General features: G+C 43.6%; 1 protein-coding gene across 2 annotated transcripts; it reads left to right on the top strand.

Annotated features, from left to right (window-relative positions):
• Positions 1-1,360: 1,360 nt before the first annotated feature.
• LOC141271998 (uncharacterized) lies at positions 1,361-18,198 on the top strand. 2 transcript variants are annotated; one of them, XM_073682271.1, is made up of 7 exons: positions 1,361-1,419; positions 2,033-2,253; positions 2,559-2,708; positions 2,838-3,017; positions 3,092-3,215; positions 3,291-3,419; positions 14,599-18,198. In XM_073682271.1, the coding sequence occupies exons 3-7, from the start codon at positions 2,631-2,633 to the stop codon at positions 15,687-15,689; spliced, it is 1,602 nt and encodes a 533-aa protein (XP_073538372.1). In that variant the 5' UTR covers positions 1,361-1,419; positions 2,033-2,253; positions 2,559-2,630; the 3' UTR covers positions 15,690-18,198. The 2 variants fall into 2 exon arrangements, with proteins under 2 accessions (XP_073538372.1, XP_073538373.1); XM_073682272.1 differs by lacking the exon at positions 3,291-3,419.
• Positions 18,199-18,921: the final 723 nt, after the last annotated feature.

Raw genomic sequence — 18,921 nt, 5'->3', positions numbered from 1 at the left:
TATTACTAAACAGTCCAAGTTCATCAGGTGGTGACAGGTGGGATAGGCACAGCAATTCATATTTTCCTTCTTCTTAGCACAAATCCTCTTCAGTCCTGTCACTAGCTCATCCTGGACTACCCCCAAGTCCACTGATTAGGTCAGTCTCAGGGATTTCTCGTCCACCTCGGAAGTGCACCAGGGACCGGCCATCACCTTCAGTCTATGCAGGTCCCTGTCCATCTTCCATAGGCTTCAGAGGACACGATGTGTACAGCAGACCCGATGCTTAGGCTCCGGACATGACAGGAGCTATGGCTTGGCAGCCCAGTAATGCCTCCCACTGCACACCCCCTGGGCTAGTTCTATACTTAACCTTTTCTTATCTCATATGCTAAACCTATTATCCTTACTCTATGTCTTATGCTGTCCTAAGCCTATCCTATGCTTTACGTTATGCATAAACACTTTACATACTGTACATCACCATAATACATTAAGTTAGACACACATTACTTTTACATATAAAACAGAACAACGGTATTCACATGGCGCGTTTGTTGTCTTCAGGGCTGGGAACAGGGTAGGACAGTGCTCCGTACTCGTCGTACACACGCGACTCCGCTCTGTACACCTCGTACACACGCGGCTCCGCTTCGTACACCTCGTACACACGCGGCTCCGCTCCGTACACCCTCGTACACACGCGACTCCGCTCTGTACACCTCGTACACACGCATCTCCGCTTCGTACACCTTGTACACACGCGGCTCCGCTCCATACACCTCGTACACACGCGGCTCCGCTTCGTACACGCGCGGCTCCGCTCCGTACACCTCGTACACGCGCGGCTCCGCTCCGTACACCTCGTACACGCGCGGCTCCGCTCCGTACACCTCGTACACGCGCGGCTCCGCTCCGTACACCTCGTACACGCGCGGCTCCGCTCCGTACACCTCGTACACGCGCGGCTCCACTCCGTACACCTCGTACACACGCGCTCCGCACACCTCGTACACACGCGGCTCTGCTCCGTACACCTCGTACACACGCGGCTCCGCTCCGTACACCTCGTACACGCGCGGCTCCGCTCCGTACACCTCGTACACGCGCGGCTCCACTCCGTACACCTCGTACACACACGGCTCCGCTCCGTACACCACGTATACGCGCGGCTCCGCTCCGTACACCTCGTACACGCGCGGCTCCGCTCCGTACACCTCGTACACACGCGGCTCTGCTACATCCACACTGTAAACCCCTCCTGACCCCACACATAACCTTCACCTCATCCAGCACCATGACAACCAGCACAGCAGAGTCCTGCATCCACTGAGGCCCCTGATCATGTGACCCCTGACTCCTCCCCTCCTGTGACCTCATCACAGGTCCTGTGCGCACAGAACAGCCATATATGTGGTGGCGGCTCTGCAGGTGGAGGTATGTGGAGATTCCCCATTGCTATTTAAGGAGTTGTCCACTACTTTCAGGGCATCAATGTATGATCGGCTGGGGTCCCGCACCTGGCACCCCCACCAATCAGCTGCTATTGGTGCCGGCGGCGGAGTCCGCCGGCCGGAAGTCCTTGCCTGCTGTGCTTATTGTAGTGGCCGGCGCTTGTCACTGCACATGCGGCTCCTATTCAATTGTGTGGGAGGTGCTTGTGTAGTACCCCACCCCAGCCACTACAGATGGACGGCCAAGCACCGCAGGTAAGGACTTCCGGCCCGCTGTCCTGCGGGGGTGCCTAGTGCAGGACCCCGGCCAATCATACATTGATGCCCTGTCCTACAGATAGGGCATCAATGTGAAAGTAGTGGACAACTCCTTTAACCCCCTCAGTGCTGCGGTCACATTCCAGGAGACAGAACGTGTTCCCGTCTGTGTCTCTATATCAGGATCTGTCTGTATTGAATTAGATTGGGTCACTTCCCTCCTGACTTCGCTCGCTGTTCACACCACGTAGTGTTATTAATGTCAGTTCTCTGCCCCTAGTAAAACACTTACCAGCCTTCATCTTCTGTCCTCGGCGCCCCTCCATCCTGTTCTGCAGGTTGTTACCTGCTGGATCGCTCTGGTGGTTGCTGGACGGACCGGGGGTCACTACTCAATGAAAAGCTATGAGAGCGAGAACAAGGCCAGAACGAATCTCTCATACATTTACACTGACAGATTGTGATCGTTACCTCTGATTTCTGGTCAGTCATGAACTGCGATTAGAAGTTGGGAGAATGAGACCAGAGCAGCGCTCGCAAAAGCTGAAGATGACAGCTGGTAAGTATTTTTGCTAAGGGCAGGGAACAGACATGAGTGATAACATCCCAGCAGTGAAATAATAAGAATCTTCCACAGTGGCATTTTAAGAAAGATATTTTAGCTTTTAGATTTGTTCTGTGTTTTTGGTGCTGGATTGGAGACATTATGTGATAAATCTCTGTATGTGACTATAATGTGATTGTGTGTTATACCGGGGGCAGGACGGAGCCATGACTGGATGTAGTGATCATGTGAAGCCGGTAACAGCTCCGGAGATTTCTTACATCTTTATGATGTTACATCATTATCTTCTTCCCATTCAGGTCCCTACAATATCGGATCCTCTCAGTGGAGATCTTCTATATAAGAGAATTTTCCTGAGTGACCCATCAAGGATGGATAGGGACAGGGACAAGATGGCAGAGAGGATATTACACCTCACCCTAGAGATCCTCTTCCGGCTTACTGGAGAGGTGAGAGATTCTGATGACGTCACATTACATCATTCTTATCTATGGGAATAACAGATGGATAGAACTGGAGAGGTGAGGACTCTGGAGATGTCTGTAGTGAGATTTATTAATGTGACTGTCCATAACCAGGATTACACAGTAGTGAAGAAGACCTCTAGTGAGCGCTGTCAGGACCCTGTGTCTGAGGGATGGGGAAGACCCCTGAGCCCAATCATGGGGCCTCCACCTCACCCCCTGATACACGAGGACATCAATGAGCAGAAGATCCTAGAACTCACCTACAAGATGATTGAGCTGCTGACTGGAGAGGTGACACTGCTGGGACATTATACAGTAACGCTATGAAGGGATCGGGGGGATGACAGTATCATTGTATGTGTCAGGTTCCTATAAGGTGTCAGGATGTCACCGTCTATTTCTCCATGGAGGAGTGGGAGTATTTAGAAGGACACAAAGATCTGTACAAGGACGTCATGATGGAGGTTCCCCAGCCCCGCACACCACCAGGTAATAGATAGGGCTAAATACACACTGCCTATAATTACCTGTATGTAACGAATGAATTGTATATGTTTCCTCCAGTTCTATCCAGTAATAGGACAACACCAGAGAAATGTCCACAGTATAACCCCCACCATATCAATACTATAGAGACCTATGTGAGGGCTGATGAGTGGTGTAAAGAAGAGATTCCTACATATGACTACCCAGGTAAGTGACCACTAAATGGAGAGAAGTCACAGATTCTACTCAGTCACTTGCTGCTACAATTATACGTTGACTATTTTTATACACTTAGGCTGAGGTCAATGATTAGATTGGCCACAGCATCTGCCTGCTTGTCCATCATGTTCTATTCTGTGCTGCTGACAAGGCTTTCAGTGCTGGCTCTACACAGCCAGACATACCTGCCTGTTTGTTGTGTTTTATCCTGCACTGCTGCCCTTCGCTTCATAGAGTACCGTATTTTTCGGACTATAAGACGCACCAGACCATAAGACGCACCCCAAATTTTAGGGTGGAAAATAGGAAAAAAAATATTTTTTATAAGATGGGGGTTCGTCTTATAGTCTGAATAGGTATCTTACCTGGGGGAGCGGTGGAGCTGGGGTCACAGGAGGCAGGGTCCTTCAGGAAGCCGGCGGAAGTGGAGGCATGCTGGTACCTGGTGGCTGGGGGCCTGGCGCTGGGGGCTTGGTGCTCTGGTACCTGGGGTGCTGGGGGCCGGGGTGCTGGTAGCCTGGTGCTGGTGCCTGGGGGCCGGGGTGCTGGTGGCCTGGTACCTGGGGTACTGGTGGCCTGGTGCTTGGGGCCGGGGTGCGGTGGCCTGGTACCTGGGGTGCTGGTGGTCTGGTGCCCTGATCCTGGTGGCCTCGTACCTGGGGTGCCGGGGGCCTGGTGCCGGTGTATTGCTGTGGTGGTGGAGCGGGATCGCAGGGCGGCGGCGGAAGAAGAGGTGCGGTGGGCTGGTATCTGGCTAGGGGCCGGGCCTGGCCAGGTACCGGGGCCAGGCCTGGCTGGGTACCGGGGCTGGGATATTGCTGTGAGCGGAGTGGCAGAGAGCAGAGTGAGCGGCTTCCGGTGGCCGCGGCCATCTTTCTGAAGCTGTGCTCTACAGGAAAATGGCCGCCGACTCGGCAGAGCGCATGCGCCGACTCCGGCGGCCATTTTCCTGTAGAGCACAGCTCTAGGAACATGGCCACGGCCACCGGAAGCCGCTCACTCTGCTCTGCCATTCCGCTCACAGCAATACACCGGCCCCGGTACCCGGCCAGGTCCGGCCCCCAGCCAGATACCGGCCCCCAGCCAGATACCGGCCCGCCTCACCTCTTCTTCCGCCGCCGCCCTGCGATCCCGCTCCACCACCACCGGTAAGTTGCGTTCGGGCCATAAGACGCACCCCCCATTTTCCTCCCAAATTTGGGGGGAAAAAAGTGCGTCTTATGGTCTGAAAAATACGGTAAATATAAGAAACTGCTGTACTATTTGGATGGTTTGTTAAATAGCTTTTTTTTCACTTTACAAACAAAACCTGTTGCTCATCCTCAAAAAGGGAACATTTTTGGATGACTGAAAAGGTTATTCCAAAAACACAAATTATGACTGCTGAACACCAGTGATTCTGATAATACGGTGCTGCAGCCCCATCTTGAATGCAATAGAGGTGCACATGTTCAACGTCCTTTCAATTTACTGTCTATGGGACAGCTGGAAATAGCCAAGCATTGTACTCGGCAGGCCCATAGACGATGAATGGATTGCAGGCAGAGAATTGGCAAATTCACCCTATTCAGGATGTGGCTGCACAACTCCAATCCCAGGATCAATTTGAATCTCAGCGATCAGCATATTATGCCTAATTTTGTTTCTTCGCGATCCACACATTCTCCAAGAGAATGCATCTCACTAAATTAGAATATCATCAAAAAGTTAATTTATTTTAGTTCTTCAATACTAAAATTTAAACTCATATACACTGCTCAAAAAAATAAAGGGAACCCTTAAACAACAGAATATAACTCCAAGTAAATCAAACTTCTGTGAAATCAAACTGTCCACTTAGGAAGCAACACTGATTGACAATCAATTTCACATGCTGTTGTGCAAATGGAATAGACAATAGATGGAAATTATTGGCAATTATCAAGACACCCTCAATAAAGGAGTGGTTCTGCAGGTGGAGACCACAGATCACCAATGCTTTCTGGCTGATGTTTTGGTCACTTTTGAATGTTGGTTGTGCTTTCACACTCGTGGTACCATGAGACGGACTCTACAACCCACAGAATTTGCTCAGGTAGTGCAGCTCATCCAGGGTGGCACATCAATGTGAGCTGTGGCAAGAAAGTTTGCTGTCTGTCAGCAAAGTGTCCAGAGGCTGGAGGCACTACCAGGAGGCCAGTACACCAGGAGACGTGGAGGGGGCCGTAGGAGGGCAACAACCCAGCAGCAAGACCGCTACCTCCGCCTTTGTGCAAGGAGGAACAGGAGGAGCACTGCCAGAGCCCTGCAAAATGACCTCCAGCAGGCCACAAATGTGCATGTGTCTGCACAAATGGTTAGAAACCGACTCTATGAGGGTGGTATGAGGGCCCGACGTCCACAGAAGGTTGTTGTGCTCACAGCCCAACACCGTGCAGGACGCTTGGCATTTGCCACAGAACACCAGGATTGGCAAAGTCGCCACTGGTACCCTGTGCTCTTCACAGATGAAAGCAGGTTCACACTGAGCACATGTGACAGATGTGACAGAGTCTGGAGACGCCGTGGAGAGCAATCTGCTGCCTGCAACATCCTTCAGCATGACCGGTTTGGCAGTGGGTCAGTAATGGTGTGGGGTGGCATTTCTTTGGAGGGCCGCACAGCCCTCCATGTGCTTGCCAGAGGTAGCCTGACTGCCATTAGGTACCGAGATGAGATCCTCAGACCTCTTGTGAGACCATATGCTGGTGCGATTGGCCCTGGGTTCCCCCTAATGCAGGACAATGCCAGATGTCATGTGGCTGGAGTGTGTCAGCAGTTCCTGCAAGATGAAGGCATTGAAGCTATGGACTGGCCCGCCCGTTCTCCAGACCTGAATCCGATTGAGCACATCTGGGACATCATGTCTCGCTCCATCCACCAACATCACGTTGCACCACAGACTGTCCAGGAGTTGGCGGATTCTTTAGTCCAGGTCTGGGAGGAGATCCCACAGGAGACCATCCACAACCTCATCAGGAGCATGCCCAGGCGTTGTAGGGAGGTCATACAGGCACGTGGAGGCCACTCACAATAATGAACCTCATTTTGACTTGTTTTAAGGACATCACATCAAAGTTGGATCAGCCTGTAGTGTGTTTTTCCACTTTAATTTTGGGGGTGACTCCAAATCCAGGCCTCCATTGGTTAATAAATTTGATTTCCATTGATGATTTTTGTGTGATTTTGTTGTCAGCACATTCAACTTTGTACAGAACAAAGTATTCAATGAGAATATTTCATTCATTCAGATCTAGGATGTGTTACTTGAGTGTTCCCTTAATTTTTTTGAGCAGTGTATATATATATATATTAGTATAGACAAAAAGTTTGGACACAACTTCTCATTTAAAATTTAAATATAGAATTAGTACAATGTAGTCTGTGCTGTAAATGTTTTATTAAGAATTTGGGAACGTTCTGAAATGTCCTATAAATGTCTCTAAGGATCAAGGCTTTTAGTTGAGATAAATTTGTGCTTCACTTTATGTACAGTACAGATCAAAAGTTTGGACACACCTTCTCATTTAAAGATTTTTCTGTATTTTCCTGACTATGAAAATTGTACATTCACACTGAAGGCATCAAAACTATGAATTAACACATGTGGAATTATATACTTAACAAAAAAGTGTGAAACAACTGAAAATATGTCTTATATTCTAGGTTCTTCAAAGTAGCCACCTTTTGCTTTGATGACTGCTTTGCACACTCTTGGCATTCTCTTGATGAGCTTCAAGAGGTAGTCACTGGAAATGGTCTTCCAACAATCTTGAAGGAATTCCCAGAGATGCATAGCACTTGTTGGCCCTTTTGCCTTCAGTCTGCTGTCCAGCTCACCCCAAACCATCTCGATTGGGTTCAGGTCTGGTGACTGTGGAGGCCAGGTCATCTGGCGTAGCACCCCATCACTCTCCGTCTTGGTCAAATAGCCCTTACACAGCCTGGAGGTGTGTTTGGGGTCATTGTCCTGTTGAAAAATAATTGATGGTCCAACTAAACGCAAACCGGATGGAATAGCATGCCGCTGCAAGATGCTGTGGTAGTCATGCTGGTTCAGTATGCTTTCAATTTTGAATAAATCCCCAACAGTGTCACCAGCAAAGCACCCCCACACCATCACACCTCCTCCTCCATGCTTCACGGTGGGAACCAGGCATGTAGAGTCCATCCGTTCACCTTTTCTGCATCGCACAAAGACACGGTGGTTGGAACCAAAGATCTCAAATTTGGACTCATCAGACCAAAGCACAGATTTCCACTGGTCTAATGTCCATTCCTTGTGTTCTTTAGCCCAAACAAGTCTCTTCTGCTTGTTGCCTGTGGTTTCCTAGCAGCAATTTTACCATGAAGGCCTGCTGCACAAAGTCTCCTCTTAACAGTTGTTGAAGAGATGTGTCTGCTGCTAGAACTCTGTGTTGCATTGACCTGGTCTCTAATCTGAGCTGCTGTTAACCTGCGATTTCTGAGGCTGGTGACTGGGATAAACTTATCCTCAGAAGCAGAGGTGACTCTTGGTCTTCCTTTCCTGGGGCGGTCCTCATGTGAGCCAGTTTCTTTGTAGCGCTTGATGGTTTTTGCAACTGCACTTGGGGACACACTCAGTTTGCACAATTTTTCGCACTGACTGACCTTCATTTCTTAAAGTAATGATGGCCACTCGTTTTTCTTTACTTAGCTGCTTTTTTCTTGCCATAATACAAATTCTAACAGTCTATTCAGTAGGACTATCAGCTGTGTATCCACCAGACTTCTGCACAACACAACTGATGGTCCCAACCCCATTTATAAGGCAAGAAATCCCACTTATTAAACCTAACAGGGCACACCTGTGAAGTGAAAACCATTTCCGGTGACTACCTCTTGAAGCTCATCAAGGGAATGCCAAGAGTGTGCAAAGCAGTCATCAAAGCAAAAGGTGGCTACTTTGAAGAACCTAGAATATAAGACATATTTTCAGTTGTTATATAATTCCACATGTGTTAATTAATAGTTTTGATGCCTTCAGTGTGAACGTATAATTTTCATAGTCATGAAAATACAGAAAAATCTTTAAATGAGAAGGTGAGTCCAAACTTTTGGTCTGTACTGTACATTTTCAAATTTGGGATTAATAGGGGAAGAATATGCATATTTTTTCCTAACTGTGATACATTCAAATCGGCCCCAGTTTAATAGTAACCGATCGCTGACAACAGCCATGCCATGTTTCCTATCTTTAAAAAGGTAAAATCACGATATAAAATATGATGGCAATATCGAATGCCTGTGATCATCAGGAGTGAAGATATTGTGAATGATGGGAATCTCATAATTTTCTGAAACTGACACACATCCCATGACCAGCCCTTTTGAGTCTTCAAAGGGATGTGTGTTGGTGTAACTTAGGTGCTGATGAAAAGACAAGGAAAATTATGATTTGTGTTCATTGCTGAGGAAGATGCATACCAGTGTAGGTTTGATCCGTGTTAACCAGATGTTTTTCAATCGCAATGCTTCCGTGCGCTAAGCTCTGAGTTATCTCTGTGACAAGAGTTTAGTAAGTTTCGTTTGTTAATCCTTTTTATTTGATATAATTGTACATGCTCTATTGTTTTGTCCCCTTTGTAAAATCTTTTGTATATTTTTTATAAACACTGGCTATCTTTCTGGATTAAACATACAATTTAATAGTTCTGTTCCTTCTGTTCTGTAAACAGCACCCCTAAAGCCATATGCTACCTGTCAGGTATCCAATCTGCCTGTATAAACAATTGATGGTGGCAGTGTGTAGTTACTTTTGTTATTGCGGAGCTAGTAGTGGCTGTACCGGGGGTATATACATATCTATGCGTTGGAATCAGAGCTGTATATCCCATACACTCACTGTTAGTTCTCCAATAACCGGCCTAATAGAGGAAACAACAGCAGCCTCCTCCGATAATCATTGGTCAATTTGGTAATTGTCCAAACGATAGGGGGCAGCAGAGGGCTGCTCGTGACAAAAAGGTAACAGCATCGTAGGTTTGTCATGACCTTCTTGGCTGTGATCTTTGACAAAATATATATAAATATTATATGGCATATATATCACTATCATTGTTACAGCTCTCCATCACCCAAGCAGCAGTATCATCCAACAGCATACTCTCTCCCCAATTGATAACCTGTTATATATCATATCCAGATGATAAAGCTTATGTCTAGTAAAGTCAAAGAAATCCTCTAAGTGAAAGACCTCTAAAAACCTCTAGAGCCCAACCATAATATCGTCTGAGGTATTTAAAAAAAATCTTTTTTTTTTTTTTTTTTAAATCAGGATAGACACTTATTCTAATTCCAACAATTGTTTCCGCACCCCCTCCCCTATCTTTTGAACAAAGGATCTTCACTATGACACTTTGTAGTAGGTAATCAGGCAATGGTTTCTTTCAAATTCATTTAATATGTACAGATCTTAAACAGATCAACCAATAAACAAAATATAATCCACAATCAAGAGATAAGAAAATGCAGAACGATAAAACAAGTCATTTAACAAGTCCAAAGTTAAGCTGCATAAAGGATGTTAATAACATAACATTCATTCAATTGACCCTGTGTTTATAAGCGTAAATGCACATTGAAGGATAAAAAAAAGAATGGAGGAAAGAGGGTTGAAGGATGAGGAGGGAAGCCAAGGTATACCAAGGAGATCAAGATGACCAATATGATTTATCAAATCAATAGTCAGCCTGCAACATAATAGATAAGAAAAACGGCCAGCCAAATCAGAGGTCAGAGATAATTTACAGCTGGTTAGAAAGATGGCTTTCCAGGGGTCGTCATGCAACATTCCGAAAGGTTGGAGAGGAAAGGAAGGATTCCCAGTGGAACCACTTGGAAGCAACTGCACTGATTTCATCTGGCAATTGGGTTATTAGCAATATCACATCATATGGAATCTCTATCTATGCAAACCATTCTTCTATAGAAGGGGGCTCAATTTTCTTTCAGTGACGAGGGATTAAAGTTTTCCCAGCTTGAAGCAGATGTCTTAGTAATGATTTTTAAAAAAAAAACATTCTTAGACATAGGGAACATGTATAAGAGAACTGCCTCAGGAGTTTTAGGGATTGCTACACCTGTCATCTCTTGGGTGGCCGTAATAACCTTTTCCCCGAAAGCCTTCAAAACCGGACATGACCACCATATGTGCGACATTGTTCCCTCGTGATTCTCATACTTCCAGCATAAATCATAAGCATAAACCTCTGGGAACCATTTGTGCGAGGCAGAAGAGACCCGATACCACCTAGAGATTATTTTGTAACTTGTTTCTTGGGATTTAGTAGGAATTATAGATTTATGAGAGAGATGGAAGCATTTGTCCCATTGCCTTCGCGTAAATGATTGTTGAAGTTCAGCCTCCCAAGCCCTACAAAAAGAAAGGAGTGTCCCAAGTCTGAATCCGTTAATAATTTAGAATTAACTGAAATAGCGGGTGCAGAACTAGATGAGGCTACACAAGTATCTTCAAAAGAGTATAAGGGCCTCGTGAAGTTATGTTTATCTAGCGACAAGCAGAAGTGTTTAAGTTGGGTATATTCAAAGGTGAGATGTGCCTTAGGAGCCCAACATCCCAAAATTGCGGAAAGAGGCATGAGTAGCCCTCCTGGGGCTACTTGAAAGAGGCGTAGAGGTAAGTTCCTTGAGCTGCCAAGAAAAAGGTTTGCAGAAGCTCCCGGGGGAATACAGGATTGTCAGTTACTGGCAACAGTGGTCCATTTGGATCAATTAAAATACCTCTCACACTGGGAATGCATATTGATTTAAGCATTTGCTTTATACTAAATGACACTGAGATTTTATTGCGAGTTAGGGAGGACCAGGTCCATGGCAGAGTGGAGCCGTACACGGAAGAGGTATCTTGTGCGTTACGGACCCATAATTTAGACTTGGAGCAACGTAACAAGTCAAGAATCCTTGCATGAGAGGATGCTATGTAATATCAGCGGCAGTCAGGGAGACCGACCCCTCCAGCTTCTTTTGGACGCACAAGAATGCCATTCTGAATCCTTGGACGGTTCGTTGCCCAAACAAATCGGCTGAAACTGCATTGTATTTTAGTCCAGAAGGAGGAGGGTATGTATACTGGAATGGTTTGCAAGAGGTATAATAGTCTAGGTAATATTGTCATTTTGAGAATATTTATGCTACCAAACCACGAGAATTCTCTCTGGATCACAATGGTTTCTTTCAAGTAATACGATGAGTCCTCTTTTCCCAAAAGACCAGAGTCTGCAAGTACCAACTCTGCACTTTCAGCAGAGGACCGGGTGGAAGAAAATGTGAAGGAACTGGAGGCACTCCCACCCATCCAATCTAAAACAGCTTCAACATGTTCTGGCCTCACCATTCTTGCAGCGATACTCGACCCTACGGAATGAGCATAACGTTCTATCACATGCTTTCACCAGAGGAAGGTGTTTCATTTGGGCTCATAGCAGGCACAGAACGACCACATCATCTCCCTGCAGCAGCTACACCACCAGCAGCTACCCCACCACCAGCAGTACCACGTTCACATATCCTTTTTGATATTCTCATTTTTTCCACCCAAAAAAGTGCACAGTGGAGAAGAGAGAGAGTTTTTTTTGAGAGAGTACTCACACAGAGATGGTTGCAGAGAGTACACACACAGGCTTTTTGGCAGAGTACTCCCACAGAGACGGGTGCAGAGTACACACACACAGGCTTTTTGGCATAGTACTCCCACAGAGACATGTGCTGAGTGCACACATAAGCTTTTTGGAACAGTACTCCCACATAGACTGGTGCAGAGCATGCAGAGGTTTTTTGGCACAGTATTCCCACAGAGACAGGTTCAGAGTAAACACACAGAAACTAACACTGTCCCTCACTTGAGCTGTGTCCTGTCCCTACGCTAATCAGAGCAGAATGGTGGAGACACCCGTGATCAGTCATCTATACAGGCCGGGTCACGTGGTGCGCTGGCCAATCACAGCCATTCCAATACTTAGCATGGCTGTGATGGCTCCGGAAGTGCCTACAGCCTAAAAGCTTGTTGTTTGGCTGTGCTGCAGCCCTTCAACAAAGTTTATTTAGCACCAAACCTGAATAGTAAAACGGACTTCTGGGAAAAAGTCCTTGTTCGGAGTTCATCCCTGTTTGTATTACTTTCTTTGATTTGGTTGTATACAAAAAGCACAATTGGTAGAGATGGAACCTAACCTATCCATGTCAACTTTTCTAACTTTCAAGAAGGTATTTTCTGCAGTGAAATTATTAATTTACTTCTTTAATTCTGCCACCTTGTATCTTAAAGTTGTAATTTCTATGAATCTCAACTTTGTTCATATTGTTTTAAAATTTCCCCAGATTTCCCCCTTTGCTGAATTTCTAGGGCCTTAGGTTGCGTTTTTGCACTGCAAAGAGAATCTCCCCAAGTTAGCTAGTTTAACCCATTCTTTCGACATTCTGTGATTCCTTCTATTCCAACACCAAAAATCTGGACCATGGTGAAAATTTTGAATTACTACACCAACAGATTTTTGTAGGTTTTGTGAGCTTTTTTTCACAGCCTGTTTTTTTTTTTTAGAATTTTTTTTTTATTTTTAACACCTTAGTTTTTGCTCTTATTATGTTCTTTTGGTGAGGTTGTTGTTATAGGTTAAATTTTAAGCTAAATGTCTATACCCTGCCCATTCAATGCTGCTAGTAGAGTCTTCCAGAGATAGTAGATAAAGGGACCACAATAAATAGTTACGTTTCAAGCAAACTTCATCCCAGATACTTTATTCCATCTTCTAAAGTGGGGTAGACAGGGGAACATGGGAAAATCCACAATCCGTCCAGGTAAAGAGCAGTAGAGAATCAGATGTTCCGCTCCGATCATCATTTTACTAGTTCACTCCTCCATGGCGGTACAAAGTTCTTTGCCCCAATACCTGGGCTATAATTTGTGGAGGAAGCCAATAAACCTGTCTCACTTAAACTTCACTATACTCAAACTTCAGGTCACTAGTTCACGGCATCCCTAGCATGCCATCTACCCAACAATTTCAATGCACTCACAGTGGAAAGCAAGCGCCACATGACTCTCTGGTTTTGCCATACAGCAACTCCAGTCACAGGTCCTATACCAAGCATTTAGACTTTGCATCTTGGAAAACACTGATTTCTCACAACTGTTTTTTTGAATATGTATCAGTTGCTCAATGATTCAAGCCCTGGTTTCAGCTCTCCCTCCATATTTAAAAAAAAATTGATTGTGGTTACAATTAATTATTTGACAACTTAGAAAGATTACTCACCTGTTTTATTTTGGGTATCTCCAAACTATTGTGAATGTAGGTTTTCTGAACCTTGGCTTTCGTAGAAATTTTGCATACGTATTTGTTTCTTAGCAACAAGGATGATCCAGAACGTTTTTATTTAGAAATTGTGTGACATAATTCAGTCATCTTTTTTATAGTTTTTAAGTTATTTTTTTTGTTCAAAAGCTTTTCGATTTTTAGATGTATAATACAAATATGAATTTGCTTTTGTTTAAAAAAGTATTTTTCCAATCGATGTATATTTGGATATGTTTATGAATTTTTCAGCTTTTTCTTTATCCTATTTTCATTTTTTGTTTACTTGAATTGTGACTAATGGTTCTGATATATGCATTGTAGAATGTTTATTACTTATTCATATTGGAATACAGTTTTATTTATTTGTGTTGGGGGCAGATTTACCATTTGGGGATTTGCGTTTGAATGTTGTATATTTTAAAATGACGGTTGTTTGTTATATGTATTAAACCTGAAGAAGTGAGCAGTATTCTACTGAAACGCATTGTGTTTATTGGACTCGGTGGCGCTATGCACTCATTTCATTTTTACCCCGATAACTACTAAAAATTTAGTTACGTCATACACATAAGTCAGGCAGGTGGATGACGAAGAGGAGAATGAGGCATGATGCAGGTCAGATTAAGCCAAAGTCAAAATCAGTAGTATGAGCTCTGTTGTGGTAAACATTGAAAACATTGACCTAGTCAATTGAAAATGTTATTTTATTACAAATTGTATAGACATTTTCTATAAAGCTTATAAATAATAGACTAAATAAACTTTCATTGACATGTTATTGAAATTAATAAAATTGTTTTTATTGTTGGCAGATGACTGTACCAAGAGTTCAGAGAATTATCTGTTAGTTTCAAATTTGAAAGCAAATGATTACGGAGTTAAAGCAGAGATATATGAAAACGGTGCCATTATCTCAGATACAGCTCCAGCCCTACACAGCAAAAGTCTGTCATCTGATTATTTTCAACAGCTCCAATTTTCATCAAAGACTGTTAAACACAACAAAAATAACAGAAAAGATGGTGAGCATCAAAGAGTTAGCAAAAGAAAGAAGCTACCAGCACGTTTAGAATGTGGGAAATGTTTTACAAAGAAATCAACTATTGTAACACATGAGAGAAGTCACACAGGGGAGAAACCATTTTCATGTTCAGAATGTGGGAAATGTTTTACTTATAAATCCGAATTTGTTCAACATCACAGAATTCACACAGGAGAAAAGCCATATTCATGTTCAGTATGTGGGAAATGTTTTACAAGGAAATCAAACCTTGTAATACATGAGAGAAGTCACACAGGGGAAAAGCCATTTTCATGTTCAGACTGTGGGAAATGTTATACAGATAAATCAAAACTTGTTAAACATCAGAAAATTCACACAGGGGAGAAGCCATTTTCATGTTCGGAATGTGGGAAATGTTTTACCGAGAAATCAAAACTTGTTAAACATCAGAAAATTCACACAGGGGAGAAGATATTTTCATGTTCAGAATGTGGGAAATGTTTTACAGAGAAATCAAAACTTATTATACATCAGAGAATTCACACAGGAGAGAAGCCATTCTCATGCTCAGAATGTGCAAAATGTTTTACAGAGAAATCAAAACTTATTATACATCACAGAACTCATACAGGAGAGAAGCCATTTTCATGTTCAGAATGTGGGAGACGTTGTTATAAAAAATCTGATCTTGCTAAACATCAGAGAATTCACACAGGGGAGAAACCATTTTCATGTTCAGAATGTGGTAAATGTTTTACAGATAAATCAAATCACGTTAAACATCAAAGATTTCATACAAGGAAGAAATTATTTTCATGTTCAGAATGTGGGAAATGTTTTATAGATAAATCAAATCTTGTTAGACATCAGAGAATTCACACACGTGATTCACACAAGTGATTTTCATATGCAGAAAGTGGAAAATGTTTTATTCAGAAAATAATTCTTGTTACAAATCTGAGCATTCACACCAGGAAAAATGTGATTTACATGTTCAGAGTTTATGAAATGTTGTTTAAGGACCTTGATCATTCTAAATATCAGAGGGTTCACGTAGAGGAGAAGCCATTTTCATGTTAATAATGAGGAGAATGATTTACCTGGAGTTCTAATCTTTTAAGCACTAAATCAAGATTAAAAATTATGCAATTATCAGTAAACATCTGTTATCAAGAATCAAATAGAATCTAAAAAACACATCTGTACACTGAGAAAGACACCAATCTTATTAGTATGTTAGACCTTCTTTGACCTTTGGTATCACAGTAATTTGCTGTGACAAAGATTTTAAATGCAGGAATATTGTCCCACACAGACAGGATATCTTCTTCCATAGGGGCTACCTTTTACTGCCTTCCAAAAATTCACAAAGGGTTGGGACCCCTAAAAGGTAGACCAATAGTCTCTGGAGTGGGGAGCCTATGTCAAAATTTTGGCATTTATCTTGATGAGTTATTAAAACCGTACTTGCTCTCACTAAATTCATATACCAAGAATTCCACAGACTTATTAAGAAAATTGGAAGGGATCAATCTTGAACAGGATATGATTCCTAGAAGCTTCGATGTGGAGGCCCTGTATTCCTCCATTACTCATTCAAAGGGTCATGAGGCAGTCATATTTTTTCTGCAAAGTAGGGGTCGACAATGTACGGGACATAGTGAATTCCTCTTGACTCTACTGGAGTTCTGTCTCGCCAGAAACTTCTTTCTCTTCAATTATCATTTTCACCACCAGCTCAGGGGCACGGCTATGGGTAGCCAATGCGCACCCTGATATGCCAATTTACTTCTGGGCTTTTGGGAAGAGACTGTGGTTTTTGGTGAGAACAGCATGGCGGTCTCTCAGCGAGTTGTCCTATGGTCACGTTACATCGATGACATTCTGATCATTTGGAAGGGTGATTCAGCCAGTTCCTCAAAATTTGTGACCAATCTGAACAACAATACCATAGGCTCGTCCTTTACATCTGAATGCCATGATACAGAGCTTCCATTTCTGGACATACTTATTCAAAAAACATCTGCAGGTTTTTTACAAATAAAAAGTTATAGAAAACTCACCTCCTCAAATGCCCTTTTACAATGGGATAGCTATCATCCCACATCTCTGAAAAAAGGAATCCCCAAGGGCCAATATTTGAGGAATCAACGTAATTGTTCTTCTGAAAGTGCCTTTGAGACCCATTCAAGTAATCTCTGTAGATGTTTTCCAGATAGGGGTTATCTTGATGGTATCTTACAATGAGCAAACAAGGACTCAAAAAAAGAAACAGGAATGATCTTCTTATCCCAAAACCTCCCCAAGAAAGTCAGACCCCGATTCGCTGTATTACCACTTTTGACAATGGTTCCCATCAAGTACGCTCAATTCTTCAGAAACATTGGCCGGTCTTACAAATGAATGGGGACATTGGGGAGATGGTTGGTTCATGGCCTTTTTCCTTTTTTTTTAAAGTGATTAATCTATTGGCGATAGATTAGTCCATAGCTATTCTGTTCCCCCACAACATACCACCTGGCTATCTTCCAATGTTAAGGGTTTCCAATGTGGTCTCGAATACATAGGAAAGACAGCCCGAGAACTGAGAAGAAGAATAGGGGAACATCTCTGAGATTTCATCAATAAGAGGGACACTTCTATAGCGAGACACATCAACATCAACCACAATGGGGACATTTCAATTCTGTCATTCATGGGTATTGACAAAGTCAATATCCCCTGGAGGGGAGGAAATTATTATTATTATTTATTATTATAGCGCCATTTATTCCATGGCGCTTTACATGTGAAAAAGGGGTATAATACAAGAACAATTACAATAATCTTGAACACAATGTGACAGCGACTGGTACAGGAGGAGCGAGGAAATTGTAACCAACTTATTTTACAACGTGAAACAAGATTGATATACCGTCTTAGGATGCAAGTTCCATCGGGTCTCAATGAGATTCTTACTTTCAGCTGTTTCCTTTAATATAGGGACTCATAGGGATCTTTAGGGACAGCCACCGGTGAGTGGGGGCGCCAATCTTGTTTCCTCTAGGGTGCCAACCTCCACTGCCAGGTAGGATCATTTCAATAGTTTAATCAAGGGCTTACTAGGCATTCTGGGCATACTGGGCAGCACGGTGGCTCAGTGGTTAGCACTGCAGCCTTGCAGCGCTGGGGTCCTGGGTTCAAATCCCACCAAGGACAACATCTGCAAGGAGTTTGTATGTTCTCCCCGCGTTTGCGTGGGTTTCCTCCGGGTTCTCCGGTTTCCTCCCACACTCCAAAGACATACTGATAGGGAATGTAGATTGTGAGCTCCAATGGGGACAGCGCCCATAATGTCTGTAAATTCTCTGAATTGTAAAGCGATGCGGAATATGTTGGCGCTATATAAATAAAAAGATTATTATTATTATTCTCTTACACTCTTTATATAAATTTCCTCCGCTCTCCAGCCATCTCCCATTCCCTGCCATCGCTGACTTGCCAATATATTACACCTTCTTGTGGTGATGCCTTTGAAAAGTTTGTCAATGCTAAATTGCTGGCACTCCTTCCTCCAAGAAATATCTTTGAAGTTGTAGGAACAATTATAGACAAAAATTGGGTGTTATCCCTTTATTTTGTTATAGGGTGTTAGTGGGTTGGATGTACCCTTTTTACATTTTACAAATGTTACTCCTACTCTCCACCTATTTGAATATTTGAAACATACTTTTTATCTGTAAAATTGAAAGATACCTTTTAAATATCTGTATTGGTATTTTTAGTTTGGCTCCCAAACTGGCAGGCACATATACCACAAGTTATTGTATTAAAGATTCATATGTCTCATGATGGCAACCCCTATTTTAGACGCCGCTTAGTGATGAGCAGAATTTTGCATTCCACAGGGAGATCTCCTTGATAGCGCACCAGGGGCAACGTGTGTGTGCCACTGGTGCGTTTCAGGATGGGACGCTGTGGTAATGACGTTGGTCATTTAAGCTTGTGATACAAGCCCGCGCTCCATGGAGAGATTGATTCGGATGTGACGATTCTCCCCATGGAGAGCGCACCGGAAGTGACGCATGCGTGTCACTTGTGCATTCCAACACAGGATGCACAGGAAGTAGCGCCCTGGTCTTGGCGGGAAACT

Source organism: Phyllobates terribilis, unplaced genomic scaffold, assembly GCF_046119375.1.
Source record: "Phyllobates terribilis strain yellow unplaced genomic scaffold, ASM4611937v1 Scaffold_5__5_contigs__length_657084704, whole genome shotgun sequence".
In the NCBI taxonomy this organism is placed as follows: Eukaryota; Metazoa; Chordata; class Amphibia; order Anura; family Dendrobatidae; genus Phyllobates; species Phyllobates terribilis.
The sequence above is the reverse complement of the archived record's forward strand: the minus strand, read 5'-3'. Positions and strand labels throughout refer to the sequence as shown.